The sequence below is a fragment of the Mesoplodon densirostris genome, chromosome 9 (assembly GCF_025265405.1).
Source record: "Mesoplodon densirostris isolate mMesDen1 chromosome 9, mMesDen1 primary haplotype, whole genome shotgun sequence".
Taxonomy (NCBI): domain Eukaryota; kingdom Metazoa; phylum Chordata; class Mammalia; order Artiodactyla; family Ziphiidae; genus Mesoplodon; species Mesoplodon densirostris.
The window spans coordinates 98,917,374-98,942,446 of record NC_082669.1 but is presented as its reverse complement, the minus strand read 5'-3'; the positions used below and the strand labels follow the sequence as shown (position 1 = coordinate 98,942,446).

General features: G+C 36.1%; 1 protein-coding gene across 2 annotated transcripts in view; it reads right to left on the bottom strand.

Moving 5' to 3' along the window:
- Positions 1–25,073, bottom strand: part of TRIM24 (tripartite motif containing 24) — a 96,494-nt gene that overhangs the window by 29,628 nt on the left and 41,793 nt on the right. For both annotated transcript variants that reach the window (XM_060108160.1, XM_060108161.1), the window contains exons 3-7: positions 22,116–22,263; positions 18,388–18,520; positions 12,296–12,412; positions 9,046–9,160; positions 6,437–6,583 (exon numbers count right to left, since the gene is read on the bottom strand). In XM_060108160.1, coding sequence (XP_059964143.1) covers positions 6,437–6,583; positions 9,046–9,160; positions 12,296–12,412; positions 18,388–18,520; positions 22,116–22,263 — 660 coding nt within the window. The remainder of the gene's footprint in view (positions 1–6,436; positions 6,584–9,045; positions 9,161–12,295; positions 12,413–18,387; positions 18,521–22,115; positions 22,264–25,073) is intronic.

The window sequence follows — 25,073 nt, the reverse complement described above, 5'->3', positions numbered from 1 at the left end:
AATGTATGCTAACACAAAATAAGCAATCATATATATATATAAGTTATAAAAAAGTGGACATACAATGCAGTTTTCCTTCCAAAACATGTAAGTTTTGAGGTACAACTCAGTTAGCTATACTGTTGAATACAAAAAACTAACTTTAACTAGCTTAAAGTTAGTTTTTTGAATTATTTAAACTTCACAGAAGCACCAACCAAGTATTTGTAAAATAAAAAATTTTCACAAATTCTGCTCTTTTAGTTATTTTACTTACTCTTTCAAAGAAGGATGCAGAGTTGAGATTAGGTGGCTAATGAATTACAGAAAATACAAATTACTCTCTGCTCAGGAAACATAAGTTCAGCTCATAACTAGGCCTACTAGTGGGATGGCTCTCCTTGCTCCTATGCTGTGAATCTCGGGTCATCACACCACACCCCCATCTCCTCCACACTGCAGTCCTCAGTGAATACTCAGTCACTCTCCCTCAGTCTTGAAGATTTTAGCTCCTGGCTCACCATCACCAACGCCAACATTACTCCTGTTTTAATTCTTGATGATTTTATATCCAACTAGATGATCTTTCTTTCCAGCTTACTCCCTTCTAGTGCCCAGATACCAATAATCCTACAAACCCTAAAGGTCCTATAAACCTTTGCTCGTAAAATGTTCCCTGTCCTTCGACCTCATCTTACCAATACCCTTACCCTAGCCCTCAGTTTCTCCTTATCCAGCTCAAATCCCAGGGTTAATCCTCATAATCATTTCCTGGTATATACCTTCAACACCTCTTTCTCTCACATGTCAAACTACACATACTTCCTTCCCTCTCCTCAACCTTTTCCCCAAACAACAACCAACAAACAACACTGGTTAAATTTAACTTTTGACTCACTATGATTGGACTGATAAAGGGACTGACCAAACTTCAAACACAGCCTGCTTACTTTAGGTAGGGCCCTAAGGTTGACGGGCCTCTGGTCCTTCGCGTCCCTACTCTCCTAAACGACTATTTCAAACCTCCTTTCTCTTTTCATATCTCCAGCATCTCCTCCCCCATTCTCCGTCTCAGCTGATGGTCCTGATTACTGTTCACTGAAAAAACAGGAACAATCAGGGAACTTCCACAAACTTCCACCACTGACCAGTATTAGCGTTCCCTCCTATCACAGTGGATTAACTGGCCATGCTTCTAGCTAAAGCCAATCCTTGCACTCGTGCAATAGTGCCCAACACCCTCTTGCCGACACAAAGACACTGCTCAGCAGTTTTCTCCCCTCTCCTGTATCCATCAAGCTTTCCATTTTACTGCATCAGTCCCATTAATACATAAACATGTTTAACTTTTCCCAGCTAAAAACAGAACTCTTGGCTCCTTTTCTCCCACCATCAACTGCTCTCTTTTCTGGCAAAACTCTTCAAAAGACTCATCTATAATGTCCCCCATTCCTCTCCTCCCATTCTTCCCTGAAACCATTTAGGCTTAGTAGCTTTTCACATAGGTGGTCACTTGGCCCTCAGGGAAGCATTTTCTTCTCTTGGCTTTGAACAAACTATGATCTCATGGTTTCCCCCTTATTTCACCAGCTGCTATATTTTAAGGCCGCTGAGAATAGGTTTGCGTCCCAGTGTACCATCTCAGTTTCCATTGTTGGTTGTTTCACATCTCCCACACCAGGAATGTCCCAGGGCTCAGTCTTGCAACTGCTTTTTTCTCCTGCACCCACATACTTTAAGTGATCTCATCCAGTCTCATCGTTTATCCAACTCTTAAATTTATATCTCAAGCCTGGACCCCTCTATGAATTTGCACATCCAATGGCTTGCTCAATATCTCTACCTGATTCTCTAACAGGTACCTCAAATTTAATATGTCTAGAAGGGAACTCTTGATCCTTCTCCTCAAGTCTACTTGTCCTATGATCTTCCCCACCTCAATTATTGGCAACACTATTTTTCCTACTGCTTAGTCCTTGGTTCCTTTCTTTTCCTCATGCCTTACGTTCCACCTGTCAGCAAATCCTGTTGGCTCTATCATTAAAAGATATGGACAATCCTACCAATTCTCCCATTATCAACTCTACTGTTACTATCCTGGAAAAGCCACCTCATTGCAGAAAGGTTATAAATAGTCTCCCTTATTTCTCCCTTGCCTTCAACCACCTACAGTTTTTTTCCAGCGGCCAGAGTAATTGTGTTAAACTGTAAATCATATTGTCATTCCTCTCCTCAAGTCCCTCCAATGATTTCTCATCTCACTTAGATTAAAAACCAAAGTCCTCATAATCAACTACAAAGCTCATACTATTTGGCTTTCCAGTACTTCTGACTTTACTCATCCTACTGTCTGCTCTTTCACTGTGTTCCACCCTCTTAGGCCTACTTGCTGTCCATATCACAAATAACTCCCACCTCAGTCTTTGCACTTGCTGTCTGTACTTGTGCTCTGCCTGAATACTCTCCCTGAGTATGTGCATGGCTTGCCTCCTCACTTTCTTCAGGTATTTGCTCAAATATCACCTTCTTTAGATAGAATTCCATATCTAAAATCACAATCCTACCCCAATGCTCCCAGACTCTTCCCTTAATTTACTTTTCTCTAGAGCACTCAATACCATGCAATGGTCTACATATTTTACTTATTTTGGTATTGTCTATCTCTCTTCATTAAAATGCAACTTAAAAAATATATTTATTTATTTATTTGGTTGTGCGGGTCTTAGATGCAGCTCACGGGTTCCTTAGTTGCAGCACATGGGCTCCTTGGTTGTGGCAGGCAGGCTCCTTAGTTGTGGCATGCGAACTTTTAGTTGTGGCAGGCAGGTGGGATCTAGTTCCCTGATCAGGGATCAAACCCAGGCCCCCTACATTGGGAGTGTGGAGTCTTAGCCACTGCACTATCGGGGAAGTCCCTAAAAATGCAACTTCTTGAGGGCAGAGATTTTGCTTTGTTTTCTGTTCCCTTAGTACTCAGAATGCCACCTGATACATAACAGGTATTCAATAAATAATTTTTGAATAAATAAGTTTGCTTCATTCAATTGCTAAATTATCTTAAATAGCTATAATAAATTCTGTGTAAAAAAACGTATTTATTTTGGGACTATGTAGAATACATGGCACAGTGTTTAGCAAACAGCACTCAACACAATGTTCTTTTGCCTAAGTTTTTCTACCTTTCTTAATTTTTTTTTGCATCTTCTAATATTTCTCATTATAAAACATGCTCATAATATGCTAAGAAAAGAATTATGGCAAAAACTTTCCTATGAGGAGTCATAAACCCTGGCTACTGTAAAAGATAAATAAGGATTAATTAAATATACTTGTTGATCCCTTCAGATGTATCTGAACTTAAAGTCAGGTTTCACACTGAAAACTTAGCTACTGTTCAAAAAGCAAAGGACAAAATTATTTAAAAAACTATGGAAGATGTCAAAACAGCTTTTCAGATGGCAATACTGTATACTATCTCCTTTCTACTCAAGTTAAAATAAACTTAAAAAAGAAATTTAGTATTCGAGTTTCCAGTCCTGTAAAATATAACATAAGGTTTTGTCTACACTTATTTATAGCTTCTGACAAGAGATGTTATCTGCTACCTTATTTATTTACCATCAATCTTTCATTGGGTTCCTATATATCAAGCACTGGGTAACACAAAATTTTTACCCTTTAAGAAGTAAAAAGTCTAATGAAATTCACAGAAAAATATGTAAATGTAATAAGAGTAGATAAAAATCAGTAATAGTATGATGGATATATGCATAAGGGCTTTGTAAACACAGAGAAGGGTAATCCAACCCAGTGTTGGTCATGGAAGGCTGCCAAAAGGAAAGGAAGACACATCTAAACTGAACCTGGTAGTCTCTACAAAGATGAGGATCTACTCAAGAGAAAGAAAAAGCATTCTAAGAAAGGGTAACAGTACCCAGGCAAAAGATCATGACATTCTGAACCCTGAGGACTAAAAGCAAAGAATTGTCGATGAGATATTCAGAAAACATAAAGAAAGTCTTTGAAGATTAATTATATGGGAGGACAGGGGGAAGGGAGTAAAAAGGATTGTGGATTTCCCTTTTACTACCTATACCGTAACAGCTTCCTAATCACTAGTATTATAGAAATATCTATTGCTAGTAAAAAGAATAACTGTGTTTTACTCTCCTGGTCTCTTCTGTCGGTATTTCTTGCCTTCCTTCTAAATAATATAAGGATAAACTCAATGTTTAACAGATGACAGAAGAATCCTAAGGAAGTACTGTGAAAATGTTTTAAAATATATTTAAAACTGGACTTCTGAAAGGATCCTGCTATTCCAATGGGTTTGGTCTTTTACTGATTATAATTCCTATAGCAAAAAAAAAACGAACTAAGAATTACAAGCTAAGCTTGAAATTTCAGGCCAGTAAGACGTTTCTTTTTAATTTTTAAGCATATAAAAGCCATCATTAAAAAATAACCTTAGGGGCTTCCCTGGTGGCGCAGTGGTTGGGAGTCCGCCTGCCGATGCAGGGGACACGGGTTCGTGCCCCGGTCCGGGAAGATCCCACATGCTGTGGAGAGGCTGGGCCCGTGAGCCATGGCCGCTGAGCCTGCGCGTCCGGAGCCTGTGCTCCACAACGGGAGAGGCCACAACAGTGAGAGGCCCACGTACCGCAAAAAAAAAAAAAAAAAAAAAAAAAAAAAACCTTAGTAAACATGGCTATATTTATGAAGCATAGAAGCTCTAAAGGACAGAGTTGCATAATATAGTGACTTTCCAATTTTCTGAGGTTAAAAATCCTTCTAAATGTTTAAAAGTAATCACAAGCCTTAGCTCTGCATTCACTATAGGTAAATTATTTTGCTAGCTATATCTGCTGCTAGTGATGCGCTTGGGTTCCACAGGCTTTTAAAAATTAAAAAACACAATTTAGTAAATCAGGAAGCTGGTAATACTGGTTCCTTACGCTTCACTGTGTTTATTTTCTCCTGTGTATAATATAGAGAACAATCTTCCTCTCTCCTATTTCAAGAGATCATTGTGCAGATTAAGTAATCCCATCTTCGAGTTTTTACTGTTTTCTTTGTATTATAATCACAAACAAAATCATAGAATAAAATCAGAGAAACAAATTCTTAAACTGATAAGGAGATGGAATATCTGATTGTGTGAATAACATGTTTTCTTACACACATACAAATAAAAATATTCATAATGGGTCTAGTTGAAAAAAAGACAATTCTCTCATTTTCTCCTTTTATCCCTGTTTCGTTTGACTTACAGGAAAATATAAGTAACAGAGAAGGTATGTACTGTATAGAAGCTGTTTTTCATTAGACCAATGAAGCAGTAAAAAGGAAGAAAAAGAAAAAAAAGACTCAAGATTGACCACATCATTGATAATTATGAAAGAAAAAAATCTTAAGAGTTGAATACAATTCATGATTAGGAATAGTTACAAATCAGTTTTCTAATAAGTTACTCAATATTTGAACCTAGTTTACAGAAGTTTATCCTGAAGTGCATTTCCTTATTACAAAATGGTCATAGAAAATTCCTTTCACAAAACTGAGTGGGTGAACAGAAAACAGATTTGGATGTCATAATTTGATTTCAAAGTGTAAATCTCTGTGGAATCTTTAATAAAATAAGAGTAAAGCAGGAGTTTTTAAGAATGCTTATATGGTGTGACTTCCACGGCTGAATGTCTTCTAGATCCTTGCTACTAACGGTGTGGTCTACGGAGCAGCAGCAGCAGCATCACCTGGGAGCTTGGCAGAACTACAGAGTTTGGCCTCACTCCACATCTACTGAACCACCTGATTAGTATGCAGTGACCGTATTTTCAGTAGCAAGGTTCTAGACTATTCTGAAAACAGCTGAACAAATGAGAGCCACTTTTCTCTAGCAATGGGGTTGAAATATCCAGCACCATATATCACTGACAGAGTAAACAACGTAGTACAGACAAAAGGAACACAGCCTCTGGGTTCAGGTGTCCAAGCTGAGTGGCCTTAGGCATGTTACTTAACTCTGTGCTTTGGTTTCATCACCCATACAATGGATGGATAGGTATACCTATCTCATAAAAATGATATAAATGTTTAAATAAAATGTTACATGGAAATGCTTAGGATTAGTGCCTGGCACACTACGGGTGATCAGGAAATGTTTACTCTTATCATTATTGTTAGTATTAAGTTCAACTGTCACTAAGACAGAGAAAACTTGGAAAAGAACAAAACAGGAGGGATGATGGTAGATTAAAATTGAAGATACGCCTCAATCATGGCAATATAAGGTTTTTGAAAACCAAAATATTTTGATTGATAAACATTAGAAAAAGGTAAAAAGCATTTAAGTACAAACAGACTAATGAACATTTCTAAATTTTAAGCATTCTAATAACTCCACTGTTTCTCTCTGTATTTTGACAGTATGTTAAATGCCACACTTCGTTCGTCTTACCAGTCGCTTGCTATAAAGTAATGCTGTACTGCTGCCACTGGAAACTGCCCATTTAGAAAAATGCATGACATGTTCCAACTGTTTAGAAAGTCCAGCCACTTCCTGCTGCTGTTGCATAAGTTTCATTCGATGATCTTTTGCAAGACTCTGAAAAAAAATAGTTTCAAAATTAGTTCTGTAGGGCTTCCCTGGTGGTGCAGTGGTTGAGAGTCCGCCTGCCGATGCAGGGGACACGGGTTCGTGCCCCGGTCCGGGAAGATCCCACATGCCGCGGAGCGGCTGGGCCCGTGAGCCATGGCCGCTGAGCCTGCGCGTCCGGAGCCTGTGCTCCGCAACGGGAGAGGCCACAACAGTGAGAGGCCCGCGTACCGCAAAAATAAAAAATAAAATAAAAAATAAAAAATTAGTTCTGCATGTAACATATATTTTAATGGTCATCTTCAGATTACCCAATTAGAATAACCACCACCTCTAAGAACCCAGGTGATAGTAACTTATCCCTTGGTACAAAGGCTCATTCTCACTGAAGTAAAAACCGTGCCCCCAGCGCTGCAGCCACCACCGACGCCACCCTGCCTCTGCTGCCTGCCCCTTCTCTCCAAGGCCCGTGGTCTGGTTGTACATATTTTGGGATGCAGGTTTCTGTTCATGCATCTTCCAGTATCCAAAGAGGTACAAAACCGTGGATTAGCTATAATACAGTAAATGCCCATTAAATTCAATACTCACAAATAAAATAGATGTACCATCCAGCAATCAAGTAAAGTTACCAGATCACATGATTTACTCAAGCACATGATTTCACCTTTTAGGCATTCTTATCCTGATTGCAACTAGTTTGTGCTAAGTCATGCCACGTGGTAGACAACATTTATGCGTTGTGTGTAGTAAAAAAAGGAAGCATGTAATTTTTGTCTATTGAAAATTACCATGGGAACCAACTGATATAGTGACTAATGGTACCAATGCACTCTCAAAAAAACTACAGAAAAGCAGACTATAGAATTTCTCTAAGGGAAGTATACAAGCAAGAACACAGGTTAGTCAAAAGTGGAAGAAAAACCCACTGAACCTGTGCTGTTTTAACGGTCTCTAACCCCAAATCTCCTTTACCTGGCAAGGAAAGGAGAGAACAGGACGTTCTACTAGCTCTAAAAAAAAGTTTAAAAGTAACATTGCTACACTCCAATATGAAATTATATCCTCAATAGAGAAAATGAACCTAGATCCTGGCCCTAGTTGGTTTCAAATTTGGAAAATACACATATGCTAAACTGAATTAAGTCATTGCAGTGACTATCAGTGGCTTTGTCATATCTAATTTTAAGTCCAGAGATAATTTACTTATTAGGCTATTTCTGACCTCTGTAAAAACTAAGCGTTACTTTGGAGACATTCTAGAAAGAACAGAAATTCTGTTGACTTTTAGGGATGTTGCAAATTGAGAATCAGAAGCCCAAGTTTCTTGGTCTTCTATAGTAACAAACTATTTGGGTCTTGAGTCTTAGTAAATACTGACTACATTTATTCGCCTTAAAGAAGGATTCTGTGAACCGGGAGACTGGGTATGAAGACTGAAAGCATATATATATGCTTTTTTTTTTTTTGCGGTATGCGGGCCTCTCACTGTTGTGGCCTCTCCCGTTGCGGAGCACAGGCTCCGGATGCGCAGGCTCAGCGGCCATGGCTCACAGGCCCAGCTGCTCCGCGGCATGTGGGATCTTCCCAGACCGGGGCACGAACCCGTGTCCCCTGCATCGGCAGGCGGACTCTCAACCACTGCGCCACCAGGGAAGCCCCAAGACCTTATAATTTTGTCAACTATAAAATAAAGATGTTGAACTAAATTTTTTCTATAAGGCTTTTTAAAAAATCTTCGAACATCAGGATTCTTTTATTCTCTTCTTAATTTGCATCTCTACTGTTAAATTCTTTTTGCACCAATATATTAAAAGAATACCAAAATATCATGCAATTAATATTATGTTAAGATACCATGTAGAAGTTGTAACCTCATGTTATTTGAGTCAAACACTGACTCTGGATCTTGACCTTCATGAATGTAAGAAAGCTGATTAAGTTAGTAATATTTTTCTTACCTGCAGTGACAAACAACTATCTTAAGTGCCTTGAGCATCTCTCCCTGAGTACTGCTTTCACAATTAAGACTGCTGAGGTAAAAGGCACATCCTTTTACCTAATTTCTCATAAGGTTAAATGTATATATTTGAGAACTAAATATAACTAACTTAATGTAACTTTCTGAAAAACTTTGCTCAATTGCACTCTTTTGGTGACCTAAAGCTGTCAATTCAATGAATCTCTGAAAAGATTCATCTCTTTACATCTGTTTAATATTTACTAAGCTCCTCCTTCAAGCAAGGCATTATGCTTTGTGCTCTGAAGTAATCAATAGGATTAAGACATTCCTACTGTATCATAAAGGCGTAAACTGTCAGCTACAAGGTAGAGCCTGAAAATGGAGAAAAATATTACTGAATCAAATGTAAACAATTATATGAAAAAGGCTGTGATTTCAAATTCACAAATACATGAGAAAATACTACGTTAAATCACTACAACATACTGTCCCATTAACAGTAACTTACCTCAAGCTGATGCAGTAGAGCTTTTCCTTTTTTATTTATTTCTACCATCAATGTAAATATGGCAACTTTAATATCCTGTTCCACCTGCTTCTGATTTTGATTTACTTCAATTATCCTGAAAATTAAACAAAAGGGGGAAGTCTAAAATCTAAGGCAGAAGAATTGTTTTACAATATGTAATATTGATTTTCTAAGCCCTAAATTAGACCAAAAAGTTTTCATCTTAAAAGCTCAGCTTTTTCTAAGGGTCCTTCAGTTTAAATAGACTTTCTTGAAGATGAGATAGAAGAAATATTAATTCTTCCAAAAGACATAGTCAATTCAATATTAAAATCAAAATGTATAAAACTGCAAGAGAATGAACACATCTTAAGAAAACATTATTTGGAAAGATTATGACACCTGGAAAAATTCTCAGCCTAAAAGGACGGACAAAAAAATGATTTATAAACAAGATAAGGAAAACCAGGACTGAATGAGTTCTACTGTACTCACTGCAACTAAGAAGTAGAAAAGCTTAAATGTGTCACTATTATCTTAGTCATCTGAACTGTTACCCATTCATTATATCTGAATAAAAGCAGAAAGACAATAATAGTAGTTTGCTACTTTTAATAATACATTTGTCTTGAAATAAGCAGCCAAGTAACTATATGTTTTTATCAACCAGCATATACATTTTTTCCTTTGATTAGAGAAAATGGGAATGCTATTTTCATGGAGATCAAGATGGACAGGAAAAAAAATACATAGCATTATACCAGAATATCTTATAAAAGCAGAAAAAGAATAATGAGGCATCCACCATCAAACATTCTGAGATAAATAAAAGGCTTCATTTCTTCTGTCTGCATATCTTCCAAAACTTAAGATGAAGAGGGCAGGGATTTTATTCTCTGTTGGAAATTCTTTTTTTTTTTTTTAATTAAAGTATAGTTGATTTACAACATTGTATTAGTTTCAGGTGGACAGCAAAGTGATTCAGTTATACATACATATATATATTCTTTTTCAGATTATTTTCCCTTATACGTTATTACAAAATATTGCGTATAATTTCCCTGTGCTATATAGTAGGTCCTTGTTGGTTACCTATTTTATATATAGTAGTGTGTATATATTAATCCCAAACTCTTAATTTATCACCCCCCCCCCACCAATGTTGGAAATTCTTCAAGATAATTATTTGACATCAATATTGGCTAGAGGATCAAGGAAACCAGATAGGTCTAGGAAGCAAACAATCTCAAAACAGACAAACAAACGAACAAACAAAAAAACCAACTAATTTAAATCCTCATGATGGTAGAACAGGATGAAAAAGGGACAAGTAATGCCATGTTTGCACATGCATAAAGATGAATTAATAGCAAAGTCAGTCCAGTAAATTTAATCCTTCTATAATCAAGTAGCTATAAAGATACAAAGAATTAGCACCTAATCCAAAGAGTCTTTAATTTTTACCACAATTCAAAAACTAAAATCCTTCCACAACATAATGTATTATTTTATAAAAAGAGCATAAACTACTTTAAAAAAAAGGTAAAAAAAGTATTTGGAAAATTCACACTATCTGATTTTAAGACTTACTATAAAAAGCTCTAGTCATGAAGAAAGTGGGGTATTAGCAAGAAAGAAAAGCACAATGGAAAGAGAGTCCAAAATAATCTCACACATATATGGTCAACTGATTTTCAACAAAGGTACCAAGGCAGTTTAATAGCAACAGGATAATCTTTTCAACAAACAGAACAAGTGTTGGAACAAATGAATATCCATATGTTAAAAGAAAAAAAAAAAAAGAGTAAACTCTGGCCCATAGGTCATACCATATACACAGTGAAAGAGTAAGAAAAAAGTCAAAAGGGTGAATTTCATCAACTGTGGATCGTTTATATAAAATTATTTTACAATTACTACTGTTTGCCACTAGATGGTAGAGATTATCTACCCTTATCATTCCATAAATATTCATTATATATTTTCAATTACTCAGATACAAAATTTTAAACCCACCAATTACATCAATTTGGCAAAAATACAGTACTGTTATTAGAATATGACAAAGGAGATAGTATTTGGTCAACTACAGTTCTCATGTGAAAGAGAAAGGTAAAATGAAATGAGAGCTGATAACAAAAGAATAATAGAAACTAAAAGACACACAACAGAACTTTTATTATCACAATGTATAATAGATGTAATAATAACACCAGGGAGTCAAGAAAAGGTTAAATGATGTTTAAAATCTCCTTTAAGGAAAGCAGGTAAGCCAAGGAATTCCTTGGAAAAAAGTACCAAATGCCCCACCCTAGCCATGTTGAAAAATGATAAGAGTAACAGACTGTGACGACTCATCTTAAGGAAGATGAACTACAAAAAGGCTGATATACTTTTCCCTATGAACAACATTCAAAGCCCCTGCAAGGCTTCTCTTATTCAGGCTCTTTCTAATAAGCATTTCTATCTATTTAAGCAGTGACATGTTACTTTCATGTGCAAAACAACAAAAGAAAGGGGACATGGGATTTCACAGGTGTTGTAAAATGTCAGCATGTGCCTCAAATGGGATGCAAAGGGGGGTACTAGGCAAACTCCCTCCTCCCCACAGAGGTCAATGGTTTGCTCTCCAATCACTGAATTTTAGGACATGAGCCTTTGGACAGTTGATGATTTACTCCCTTGGAGGACAAACAGTATAACAAGCAATATGTAGAAGCTGTTAAAGTATTGTATCTGACAAGGAGTAAAAGGTATGTGAAACAGTTCAACAAGCCCTGTCTCCTGGTGTTCTATGATCTCTGCCTCATTGCAGTTAAAAGCTGACAGCTCAGGGGAGGCATCTCTAAGTCTAGCAATCCTTAAAATAGCAATTATCTATCTAATTAAGTGTTAAAATATTTTACAGTACTATAAAAATTGTTTTGTTTTTAAATCCTGGCATTTCTTGGATAATTGGAAAACACAAAATAATTAAAAATTATTAATACTTACCTGATAGATGAGCTGTTATTAAATGTAGCTTATTACCATAATAGTTTTGAAATTTCATGGCTGAAAAGAACTTTCCAAACTTCCCAGAAATCCAAAGTTTCTGGAAAAGTCTTATCAACTATGTGTTATTAGACCCATCTGACAGCTTACTTGGATGTACTTCACCATGAGTTAAGTAAAATGTCTGTTCTTAAAGTTAATATACTTAACACATTATATATAGATGATTTAAGTAATACCATAAATACAAATTTACCTGTTTTGGATCTGATTTCCTGTGAATTTTATGTATTTTGTTTTTTCCATCAGTTTGGTGATTAGCGTATCTATGATCACTTTCTGATTCTGAAAAGCTTCTTCTAGAAATTGATATCTGAAAAAATAATAAGCAATTTATTTCACACAAATGTCTGCCTAAAATGAGGAAAAGCCCCAAAGCAAACAAATAACTAATAGGAAACTATTTATGAGTATACAGGATATAAATAATAATCTTTAAAAAATATCAAATATATCCATAGAAGGCAGGCTCCCCCACCCAGATTCTCTCTTAAAGGGGGAGTCTTTACAGATATTAATCATGGACACTCTATTTTTTTAATTTCTGTTTTAAAAATAAATTTATTTATTTATTTATTTATTTTTGGCTGTGTTGGGTCTTCATTGCTGTGTGCAGGCTTTCTCTAGTTGTGGCGAGCGGGGACTACTCTTCGTTGCGGTGCATTGGCTTCTCATTGTGGTGGCTTCTCTTGCTGCATCTAGGCATGTGGGCTTCAGTAGTTGTGGCGTGCAGGCTCAACAGTTGTGGTGCACAGGCTTAGTTGCTCCACAGCATGTGGGATCTTCCCGTACCAGGGCTCGAACCCGTGTCCCCTGCACTGGTAGGGGGATTCTTAACCACTGCGCCACCAGGTAAGTCCATGGACACTCTTTAAATAATTTTTAAAATCTGAGAAAAACACACATTCAATCATTCACAGTTTTACAAGCTTAACAGGCTCCCTTGGCGGACCTGGCAAAAAGTAATTATAGATAAATATCTATGTAGATTTATTAACTATTTTGCAATTTCATAATTATGAAAGTTTGATGCTTTGTAAACAAATATTTTGAAGATCACTTTTAAATAACAGGTAGTTGTGCTACAGGTCACAAATAACAAATATGGCATGCTTTTAATAAATGGGGGGAAGTGAGGGGATGGGGGCAAAACTCCTGATGTTATGCCTTGCATGTGACAAAGCTTCAAGCAACAATATCATAAAATAGTTCAATTTAAAAAAAAATTGACTTGAAAGTTAAGATAACAACCTCTGACAAACTATGTAAGATGACTCCAAAGGAGCTCTAGAGAAACAGATGATGTGTAAGATACATAAAAAGTTTTATTAAAAGTTTTTCATAAAATGCACAAAATACATTATTTTACATAATGTGATTTAAAAGTGTGAGTGTAATTAAATCAGTAAGTATTATAAGTAGGGTTGCCAGAGTTAGAAAAAAGGGGGAACACACACTTAATAATATTTCTATTGGATTTCTTTTGTACATAATCATATCATTTGTAAATAATGACATTTAAAATTCCTTCTTAGGTGCAAGTTTTTTTATCTTAGTAAATTTTTTTTTGTTATACACTCTTTGGGACCCTAATACAATGTAATTATTAAATGAAATGATCAAACTGGTCATCTTTATTTAGGTTTATCCTAAACTCAATGCAAAAAATTTACAATATTCCATTATGATGTTTTCTAGCTCTTTTCATAGATAATCTTTATCAGGTTTGAGAAATTTTCTTTTATTCCTAGTTTGCTAAGATTGTATATCATGGACATACATTTTTTCTTGACTGTTTCTTCTGCCTCTGTGGAGATGGTCATATAATTTTTCCTTTATTCTTTTAACAGGACGAATTACATGAATGATTTTCGAAGGTAAAATGAACTTTGTACTCCTATAATAAGGCTAACTTAGTTGTGATTATATTATCCAAAAATCACAATGCTCCTGGACTTGGTTTCCTAATGTATTTCTTAGAAATTTTAAGTTCATTTCATAGGTAAGACTGGTTTATAGTTTTCTATTTTGATTTCTCATAAAACAAGTTGGAGAGAATTCATTCTTTACTGTTCTATGGACAAGACTGTATAGGAAAGGCATTGTTTTAACCTTAACTATTTTGTAGATTCATCAGTGAAATCATTTGGGTCTGTAGTTTTCTTTGTGGGATTTACACTAAATTAAAGGACTGTTCTGATTCTCTATTTTATATTGTGCTAGTTTTGGTAAGTGTATTTTCTAAGAATTATCCCATTTCATGTAAAAATTTTCAAATCTATTGACAAAAAACCTTTTCATATTTTTAAATGCCTGTAGAAAATGTGGTGATGCCCCCCCTTTTCACTCCTGGCATTGGTTTTTTGAGTCTGTTTTCTTTTTAATCATTCATAAAGAGATTTGTTAATCTTTTGAAAGATCCAATTTTTGTCTTTGATTCTGCATTGTATTTATCGTATCCTTTTTGCTACTTACTTTGGGTTTAATTTGCTGCTTTTTCTAACTTGAGATAAATGTTTAGGACATTTACTTTTTTTTTTTTTTTTTTTTTTTTTTTTTTGCTGTACGCGGGCCTCTCACTGCTGTGGCCTCTCCCACTGTGGAGCACAGGCTCCAGACACGCAGGCTCAGTGGCCATGGCTCACGGGCCCAGCTGCTCCGCGGCATGTGGGATCTTCCTGGACCGGGGCACAAACCCATGTCCCCTGCATCGGCAGGCAGACTCTCAACCACTGCGCCACCAGGGAAGCCCCAGGACATTTACTTTTTATCCTTAATATCTAATATATGCATTAGCGGTATATATTTTCCTCTAATCATGGCTTTAGCAGGATACGTCAAGGATAGTATTTTCACTATCATTCAGATAAAAATATTTTCTAATATTCATTGGAATTTCTTCTTTGATGCTTTATTTAAATTTATTTTTAACTGCTTATCTTTGAAATAATTTCAAAGTTAGATTTGCAATAGCACAGAGATCTCACATATATCTTTACAAAGATTTTCAAATATTTCCTCAGCAAAGTCCTTTAACTCCTTAATATTTAGTATGCATTTCCTAAAAACAAGGACATTCTACTATGTAACCACAGTATAATTACTAAATACCGGAAAACTGACATTGAGATAATACTTTCATCTAATCTACAGACCATTCTCCAATTATGTGATTTGTCTCAATAATGTCCTCTATATCATTTCCCCTCTCTAGTCCAGAATACAGTCCAGGATCATACATCATTGCGTTTTGATATGAATTACATTTCTTCATTTTCAAATATATGGAGATTTTTCTCATTTGTTGTTTTCTAGATTGACTGCATTGAGTTTACACAAGAATTTATATGATTTCGATCTTCTGAAATGTAAAACTGCCCTGGCATATGGTTAATTGATTTTTTCCTTTTTTATGTCTGGAAATAATGTGTATTATTGGGTGCAGTGTCCTAATGTCCATGAGGTCATTTGCTAATTGTGTTTTTTGACTCTTACTGAAATATCCTTACTGAGTTTTAGTCTGCTTGTTTTGTCGATTACTGAGAGAAATATGTTAAATTTCCCACTATGTGGATTTGTCTCTGTCTTTCTTCTTTATATGTTGTAAGGCTATGAGGAATATAACTTTAGAACTATTATATCTTTTAGATAAAAAGAGCCTTTTATTGTTATAAAGTTTCTCTCTTTATCTCAAATAATGTACTTTGATATAGCAGCTTACCTTTGATTAGTGTTTGTATGGCATAGCTTTTCTCATCATTCTTTTTATATACTTAGGTTTTAGATGTTTCTCTCACAAAAAGCAAGTAGCAGATTCTCTATTTGCTTTCTTATCCAGCCTGGAATCTTTCAATTTGGAACATTTTATCCATTCACGTTTATTATAATTACAAATATATTTAGAGATGTACCAACTTATAAATCCCATTTGTTCTTTGTTCCTATTCTCTTTTTTGGCCTGTGTTTAGACTAATTAATTGTTAATTTTTCTACTTCCTCCCTCTGTTATCTTGATAATCATATTGACTTTTACTATTTGCTTAGTGACTACTCTATGCATTAAAAAATGCAGATCTTATCATCTAAGAATAACTTGTAGTTTCCTACCTTCTTCCTAAGTGATGCATGAACCTTAGAACGTGAACTCCATATCCTCCTAACATGTCTGTGTGATATTTAACACACACAACACACCAAGACATTACTGTTTAAGTCAACAATTAGATTTACTCATACTTATCATATTAGCCATTCTTTCCATCATGCATCACCTACCGTTTTTCTTCTGCCTAATGTGTGCTTTCGTGAGTGTTTACTGCGGATAACTTCTCCCAGTTTATTTTGTCTGAAAATGTCTTTCTTATGAACCTTCATTTCTGAGGAATATGTTCACTGGGTATAGAATTTTAGTTTTATAGTATTTTCTTTTTGCACTTCAAAAATATTACTTTATTTTTTAATTATCCTGCTGGGGAGTTATGGGGCTTCTTGAATATGGGCTAGATGTCTTTCTTCAGTATTACAAAGTTCTAAGCCATTATATTCTGCCCTCAAATGTTGCTTCTTTCCCATTCTTCTCTCTCTTTCTTGGACCTCAATTATACCCTGTGTTACATCTTCTTGATCCCTCTTCCGTTTTCCATCTTTCTGTTTATCATGCTTCATTTTGATGTTTGCTTAATTTTCTCCGAGTTCATTAATTCTCATTTCCTGGCATGTCAGATCTTCTCTTAAACCCTCTATTGAGTTAATTTCAGTTACTGTAATGTAAGTTCTAGACATTGTTCACATTGTCTTATCTCCTAGCATATTTGGTTATTTCTAATTGTGTGCTGAACCATTTTGTAAAACTCATTATTAAATAAATCTGAGGTCTAGGATGATGTTTTCTTCCTCCAGGGAGGATTTACATTTTATTCTACCAGGTACCTTGGGGCACAAGCAATAAGATTTCAATTTAATCCAACTTGGGGTACTGAGAAGATCTGATTCTGCACTTTAGTTCCAGTGAGGAACTGTAATATTTACTAGCTCGTTCATCTTTACCATAATAGTGTAGGCTTTCAGAATCCCAACTCAAGGCAAGAAGAAGCCTTTAACCCCTGTGACCCTGAACTCCAATCCCTGTCTTTCAGCCCTGTGAGCATATTAAAAGCACCCCTCAACCTCTAGGCAAATGCTTCCAAGGGGAAAAAAGCCTGTACCATTCTCTGTCCCCAATCCAACCCAATCCTGGTCCAATAATTCTTTATTATCAAGCTCTAAAAATATCTTATCAATGATTTCTGTATTTTTTCCATGTTTTCTAGTTACCCTCACTGGTATGGCTGGTCCAAATTACCTAGTCTGCCATTATTGGGAGACCCTTTTCAACCAATTATATCTGTATCAGTTTATCAGAATCTTACTGTTTAATTCAGTTGTTGCTAATTCAAATGCCTATGGAGGACAGGTTTAAAAGTAAGCTTTGGTAGGAACTATGATGAATTAGAAGAGCATGCCCATCCTAAAGAGGACTAAAGTCAATTCCAGTCAAATACTGACATGAAAGTGTTGAATATATGGGACCTAGGGCTAAAACAGATTCAATTTTCTTAAAAAACAAAATAAAAAAACCAGAAAACAAAAAACAAAACCAAAGCCAGAGATCTAAATGTTTTTTTAAATGTAAAATCTTATTTACAACGCTGGCAACTAATTCCATATAGTCTTTTTTTTAATTTTATTTATTTTTTCTTTTTGGCGGTATGCGGGCCTCTCACTGTTGTGGCCTCTCCCGTTGCGGAGCACAGGCTCCGGATGCGCAGGCCCAGCGGCCATGGCTCACGGGCCCAGCCGCTCCGCGGCATATGGGATCCTCCCAGACCGGGGCACGAACCCGTATCCCCTGCATCGGCAGGCGGACTCTTAACCACTGCGCCACCAGGGAGGCCCTAATTCCATATAGTCTTAAAAAGTGCGTCAGCCAGTGGTTCTCAGCTAGGGTGATTTTGCTGCCTAGGGCAGTTGGCAACGTCTAGAGACATTTTTTGGTTGTCACAACTGGGAGAATGCTACTGAAATCTAGTAAACGGAGGTCAAAGGTGCAGTTAAACACCATACAATGTACCAGATAGCCCCCACAACAAAGGCAGCAGCACCAAAGTTGAAAAGTCTTGAACTAGGCCAACATACTGATGGCCAAACAAAACATTATTTGCAGATGGCCATTTGGCTGAGGTGCCAGCAGTCGTCTAGTCCTCATAAAGCTGTATTATAAATCTATGTATGTAGGAAAGATGCAGGTACCTGTGCTCTTTATGTTCTAATAACTGGCAGTCCCGACATGTCAGTTTGTCACATGTTTCACAGTAAAGTTTCAGCTGCTCCTTCTTATGAAAAGGACAAAACACTGGTCGCTGACTGGTCACACCAACTGCCTCTGTAGAGACAATGGGAGGCAAAAGAAGAAAGTTAACATAACGGAATAGTAAATAATTATTAGATTGTTCATTTAAATTCAAGTCCACTGAGATATAAAGGAGCTACAGTTTCACTGATACCACCATTCCCAGCAGGTTTTACAGATAATAAAATATTAAGTATTTTTTGCATTTCTGGAGGAAAAGATAAATGAGCTTTCCACTTTTCAGTGTAAAAATTAAAATTAATTCAGGAGAAAAAGAAAGTGTGTAGCTAAAAAGATGTTTTATGAAATTAAAAAATCTTAATAGCCCAGATAAGTGAACGGAACCAACTGGAATGTTTTGTATTCCAAATGTGAAAGTTTTTTTTTTTAATGCAATGCAGAAAAATCTAATAAAAATGTATAAAAGAGGTGGTAGAACAATTATTTCCCCACTTTTGCAAAATTCCTAACAGAGGATACCCATTAACACAGAGATAATCATAAAGTTTACACTATTACACTGTAGTCATCCACATAACTTCTTAATAGTTATCTAGAGTGGAGATAAAACTGGGCAATGCTTATGTTACAATGTTAAATAGAAAAATTAGAATACAAATAAATACAATGACTGATTAAACAATACCAAGGTAAGCTGAGAGGAATTAAAAATAAAATTAATGAACTAAAAAATATATCGAGGGTAATTAGATAAATTTAGGGATAAAAACAAAAAGGTAAACTACTATTTAGTCATATCAAAAAGGGAAAATTATATAAAATTCTGAACAAAAATAGGAAAACAACCAGATAGAGAAAATTAGCAATGTATTAAAAGAATACTAAAAGCACAACACATCAAGACCAAATGGAATTAATTCCAGCAAAGCAAAAATGGTTCAATATTACTATTGTCATAGCTCCTTGCACCCTTCTCCTTGAGGTTCATATCATCTGGGCATCACAGATGATGGGTGACCATACATCCTTAGTTGGCTTGGGACATCCTGGTTTGTACCTGCTCTTCAGGAATAATTATTTATAGAGCTTCTGATTTAGATAATTATGACATCATGTCATCCCTTTATAGACTTCCTCTATTCATGAAGAACTTCAATCCTGAATCATAGTCATCCTCCTAGCCCTTAGTCTCATCATCATCCTGGATGATTCAGAGGTCCACAGAGAGTACCACATAAAGACTTCAGACCTTTTCATCTCTAGAGACCTGTACTTCATTTTAGCTACTTATTCCATTTCATACACACCATGGTCCCACCCTAGATTTATTGTCCATTACTGTTCCATTTCTCTAATCATAAATTCAAATATCCCACTCTAATAACTTCTACTTTCTAACTTCCCAATTCTTAGTTAAACTACTCTCACTGTACCTCACTGATATTTCTAGTCCGTAACCATTTCTTTCGCCCTGTCAACTGACACTGTCAACTTCACTTTCTTTATACAGTTAAAATCCCCAAATTCTTCATGTCAACACATGCCTATATCCACATCTCTTATCCTGTGGAACTTCTAGAATGTTGATCCGGCTAAACCCCAACCCTAAATAGTTCAATTCTTCTCTATAACTATATCAGACTGCCGAGGACTGATAGAGGAAGTTTTAAGGACTATACCAAATGTAACCTTGATGCTACCAAGCAATCCTATTTCCAAAGCTAGAGCTCTCTTTCAACTGGAGTTATTTCAAATATCCTCCATATTTCTTACCTTTCAGTCCTATTTCCTCTGTTCTCTTTTTCAATAGATGGCTGACTTTAAAGAAAAACAGAAGTCTTTCTAGAACTAATCTATTAAATTTACCTGAGTATATACCTGGCCTTTTCTCTTTTGTGTCTCTTCTTCATCAGTGTTCTCAGAAATTATATCCCCCTTTTCCTGGCCTCATCTCTTACTTCTCCTCTTCTTGCATCTTCTCTCCAGCTACACTCAACATTCCCCCTCTGAAAATTTGTGCGTGTGCTTCAGTTTTCCCCACCCTTCTCATTTATGTGATGAACTTCCATTCATCCTTGAAGTCCCAGATGTGGCCTTCAATGTAAATCCCCAAATCTGAGTTTGGTACTCCTTTCATGTGCTCCTACAGAACTTATGAGGCTAAACTATGATTGCTAATTTGTTCATAGTCTTCATCATACTAATAACTCCTGGAGGGTAGGAAGTACCTATCTTATTCACTTTTTCATCTCTTTAATCTAGCAAAGTTCCTGGAATATAGAATAGGCATACAAACACTGGTTGACTCAATGAATAAAAAGCAGTGGATTCATTTTTAAACAGAAATATACTAACGAGCCATAAAAATCAACAAAATGCTGATAAATATTACAACATGGATAAAACCTGAAAACACTACTGTGGTAAGTGAAATAAGCCAGACATTGAGGGATAAATACCATATGATTCCACTTGTATGAAATATCTAGAATAAGCAAATTCATTGAGACAGATAGTAGATTAGAGGTTAGCAGGGAATGGTGAGGAGAGGAGAATGGGCGATTATTATTTATTGGGTACAGTTTCTTTTGGAAGGGCTAAAAAAGTTTTGGAAATGGTGGTGATGGTTGCCTAATACTTTGAATACAATTAGTGCCAATGATTTGTACACTTAAAAATGGTTAGAATGTCAGATTTTAAGTTACACATATTTTACTATACAAAAAATGTTATTAGTGAGCTTTACATTATAAGCAACACAATAAGAACCCAGAAACCATAATTAAATACATAAAAAGCAAAGCTTCTTTGGTTATCTACATAACAAATATCATGAAACAGGTTTACTACAAGAATATCAGAGAGAAAAGAGTTGTAAAACTTTTTTTAAGCCCACCCCTTATCATCTTAAAAATAAGAGATAAGAGAGAATATAAGTTTTTAAAATTTTTTAAATTTTTATTGGAATATAGTTGCTTTACAATGTTGTGTTAGTTTCTACTGTACAGCAAAATGAGTCAGGTATACATATATCCCCTCTTTTTTGGATTTCCTTCCCATTTAGGTCACTATAGTGCATTAAGTAGAGTTCCCTGTGCTATACAGTATGTTCTCATTGGTTGCCTATTTTATACATAGTATCAATAGTGTATATAGAAAATAAGTTTTTGTTTTTGTTTTCTTTTTGCGTTACGCGAGCCTCTCACTGTTGTGGCCTCTCCCGTTGCGGAGCACAGGCTCCGGACGCGCAGGCTCAGCGGCCATGGCTCACGGGCCTAGCTGCTCCGCGGCATGTGGGATCTTCCCGGACCGGGGCACGAACCCGTGTCCCCTGCATCGGCAGGCGGACTCTCAACCACTGTGCCACCAAGGAAGCCCCAAAAATAAGTTTTAAAGGCAACTTTTTCACATGTTGTACATTCATACCAAATTAAGGCATTTATAGGAGAAGGAGGGTTGTGAGTATAAATATAAAGCAGAATTCTGTATCTATTCATACTGACCAACATTTACAAGTATTCAAATTCAGCCATAATACAGACTTCCTTGTAGTAAAAGACAAGAGTATATTTAATGCTTATGAGTGTATCAAAACAAGTTAGCATGGGAAAGAAAGAATGACTTGGGAGAGATAGAGAAAAACGAAATTTAAAAATTAATTTATTACCTGGAGATACTTCCTCTTTCTGTCTCACAGTGTGGTCTTTTGTGAATTTCACCCTTTGATGAGCTCTGATGCATGTCTTGCAGAGCCATTCAACACACTCTACACAAAACCCATTAGCTTCTGCATTGTCCTCACAGCTTGTACATACCTAATAAAAGAAACGTCACATCAATTTTTGAGAATAAAGAAAAGGTGGTCGGTCACATGACTAATCCTACATAAATGATATACCAACTATACTTGACTCTATCAGTTATCTTCTTAACTGTTCATAAATTTAAACTGACACTATGTTTTAGATTATAAACATATGAAATGGAAATATAAGGACATTGCCCTTAGTTCAATATATCAAATATTCTAGGCACTATGCTAACTGCTGAGGATATAACCATCAGAAAAAGCAAACACAATCCTTGCCCTTATGACACCCAGTCTCCTAGATGAAGTGTAGGTTCAAATCCCAGTTCCCCTACTTACTGGATGAGTAGTCTTGGACAGGTTACTTAGAATGCTCATCTTTAAAATAAGGGTAATAACATAAATTTTACTGAGTGGTTGTGAGGAAGTCAAACATTATTGAAACAATAATACTAATACATAACTACAAATTGAGAAGTGCCATAAAGGAAAAAGTATGAGAAGCTAGAAGAACATATGATGGGGGAAAGTGATCTGTTTTTAGTGGGGTTGAATGGTTGGGGAAAATGAGAGGAGAGATTACCCAGGCAAGGCTTTCTCTAAAGAGATCATATTTGCACCAAGATAAGAAAGTTGAGTCATCAATTACTGATGAAAGCTTTCTAGGCAGAGAGAACAGCATGTACCAAAGCCTCCAGCAAGAACATGGCAGGTTCAAAGAAGTGACAGAAAGCCAGTAGGACTCAAGCGGAGAGATCAAGGGGAAAACTGGCAACAGAAGGAGCTGGTGGCAAGGCAAGGGCCAGATCAAGAAGGATCAGATGACAATTTTGGTCTTTGTCTCCAGAAGTCTCCTAAAAGCTTTTAAGTAAGTAAGTGACATGGCCAGATGTGCATTTTTAAAATCACTGTCCCTGCAATGTAGAGAAGAGATTAGAAAAAGGGCAAGTGCTTCTGCACACAGATAGGTAGGAGCCCTTTGCAGTGGTAGAAGTGGAGATGAATGAAGGAGATTTGGGAAGTAAAACTGACTGGTTTGGAGGATGCACTGGATATGAAATGAAAAAGAGATAGCACCTTTTTTTCCAGCTTATATAACTGTGTAGATGGTGGCACTATTCTCTGAGAACAGGTATTAAGGTTACACAACACATAAGCAGTCCTCATGATATCATTTGTGGTTGGGAAAAAAAATTTTCCCCTCAGTCAGTGGTTTACATTAGCCAAATTCCAAATACCTGGATGATATTTCCATAAACAAAAACCTGCCCTTTCTCAGTTCTTGTCTTCTACCTTTCTAACATCATTTGATGCCACTGACTCTTACTTCCTAGAAATCATTTGGATTCCTTAACCCTTCCAGATTCTCTTATCTCCCAGATTGCCTCTCTGGACCCCACCACTACTCTTTCTCCTCTGATTCTGTAGATTTTTGTTAGGTCTAGGGATTGGTCTCACATACTCCCTCGGCTTCAACTATCACCTCTATAAGTATGTCACCTAAAACTTAATCTCCACATTATGCAGCAAAAGGAGTATGGGATTTCTATACATAATGTTAAGGAAGGACCTCTAGTATAAAAAGTAAAAGGAAAAAGGCAAGTGTTAAAGCATATCATACCACTGCTTACCTAGGAAAGATGAGGATGGGATGGGATGGGATGACTTATTTGCTTAAATCTTAAAAATAACATAAAATCACTTAGATTATAAAATAATATTAAAAGTGTAAGGATAAAACATAAAAGAAATTAAATGGTTAGCTATAAGGTAGAGAAAAAATAAGGTAGAGGGGCAGGTGAGATGGAGATAGAAGTCTGAGTTATCTGAATATACTCTGTTTCATAGATTTTATTTCAGAACCAGTATATGAATGTTCTATATGTAGTTAAACAAATTTCAAATAAAAAAAAAAAAAAACTAAAGCCCTAAACAAAAGCAAAATGAAACTAATGAACCTGCCTATCAAGTGGGTGGCTTAACCATACAGAGAAGAATTACTTATTTCAAGTAACTTTAAAACATGATGATTTGATGAATATCTCCAGAACACACATATAGTAATTATTGTCTTCTTGTTTTCTGTTTTGACAGAGATAATGCTATAATTTCCACTTTCAGTACTAACTCTATTCTTCTATACTCTTACTCTGCAAGGCTCAATTATGCCTAATGAGCTGGTTCCACATTAGATTCTAGCAATAGGTGGTGCTGGAGGAAGACTGCAATGCCAGAGGAAAAAGGGACTTGATCGTCTTAGTTGGCTTCCTATTTGCTTGAGTTTTCTGTGAACATCTACAATGCTAGATTCAACTTCAAAATGTCAATATATACTTGTTATATTTTCCCTTTCTCTCTTTTTAAAAATAGAAAGTATCTGTTAAATCATTCTCCTGAAAGCCCTAGAAAAATGACCAACTCAATGGTGATGAGCACCCCTAGTATCCGTATTGTGCTCTCTAAATACCATTTCAGACTAAAAGGAACCAAGGCTCCTAGGAGAACCAACTACCTGCTGGTTCCAGGTGTAGAACAGAAAATGAACAATATCTTGTCAAAATAGAAAGCAAGGGAGATAACAGTGACACTGTGATTGTATCAGAAGGGCTCAGGAATCCTCACTGCCAAGATGGCACAAATTGAGGACCAATAAGAATAACTACAACACATTTTATGTTAAAAATCCATGAGTTCATAACAATAAACACACATACACACCACTCATTAGCCACCTCTGAAGAATGCTAAGAAACTAAGTCACTACTCTAATAATTAGCAACTAAAGGGAAAGAATCAAGCATTTAACCACCTTTCCTG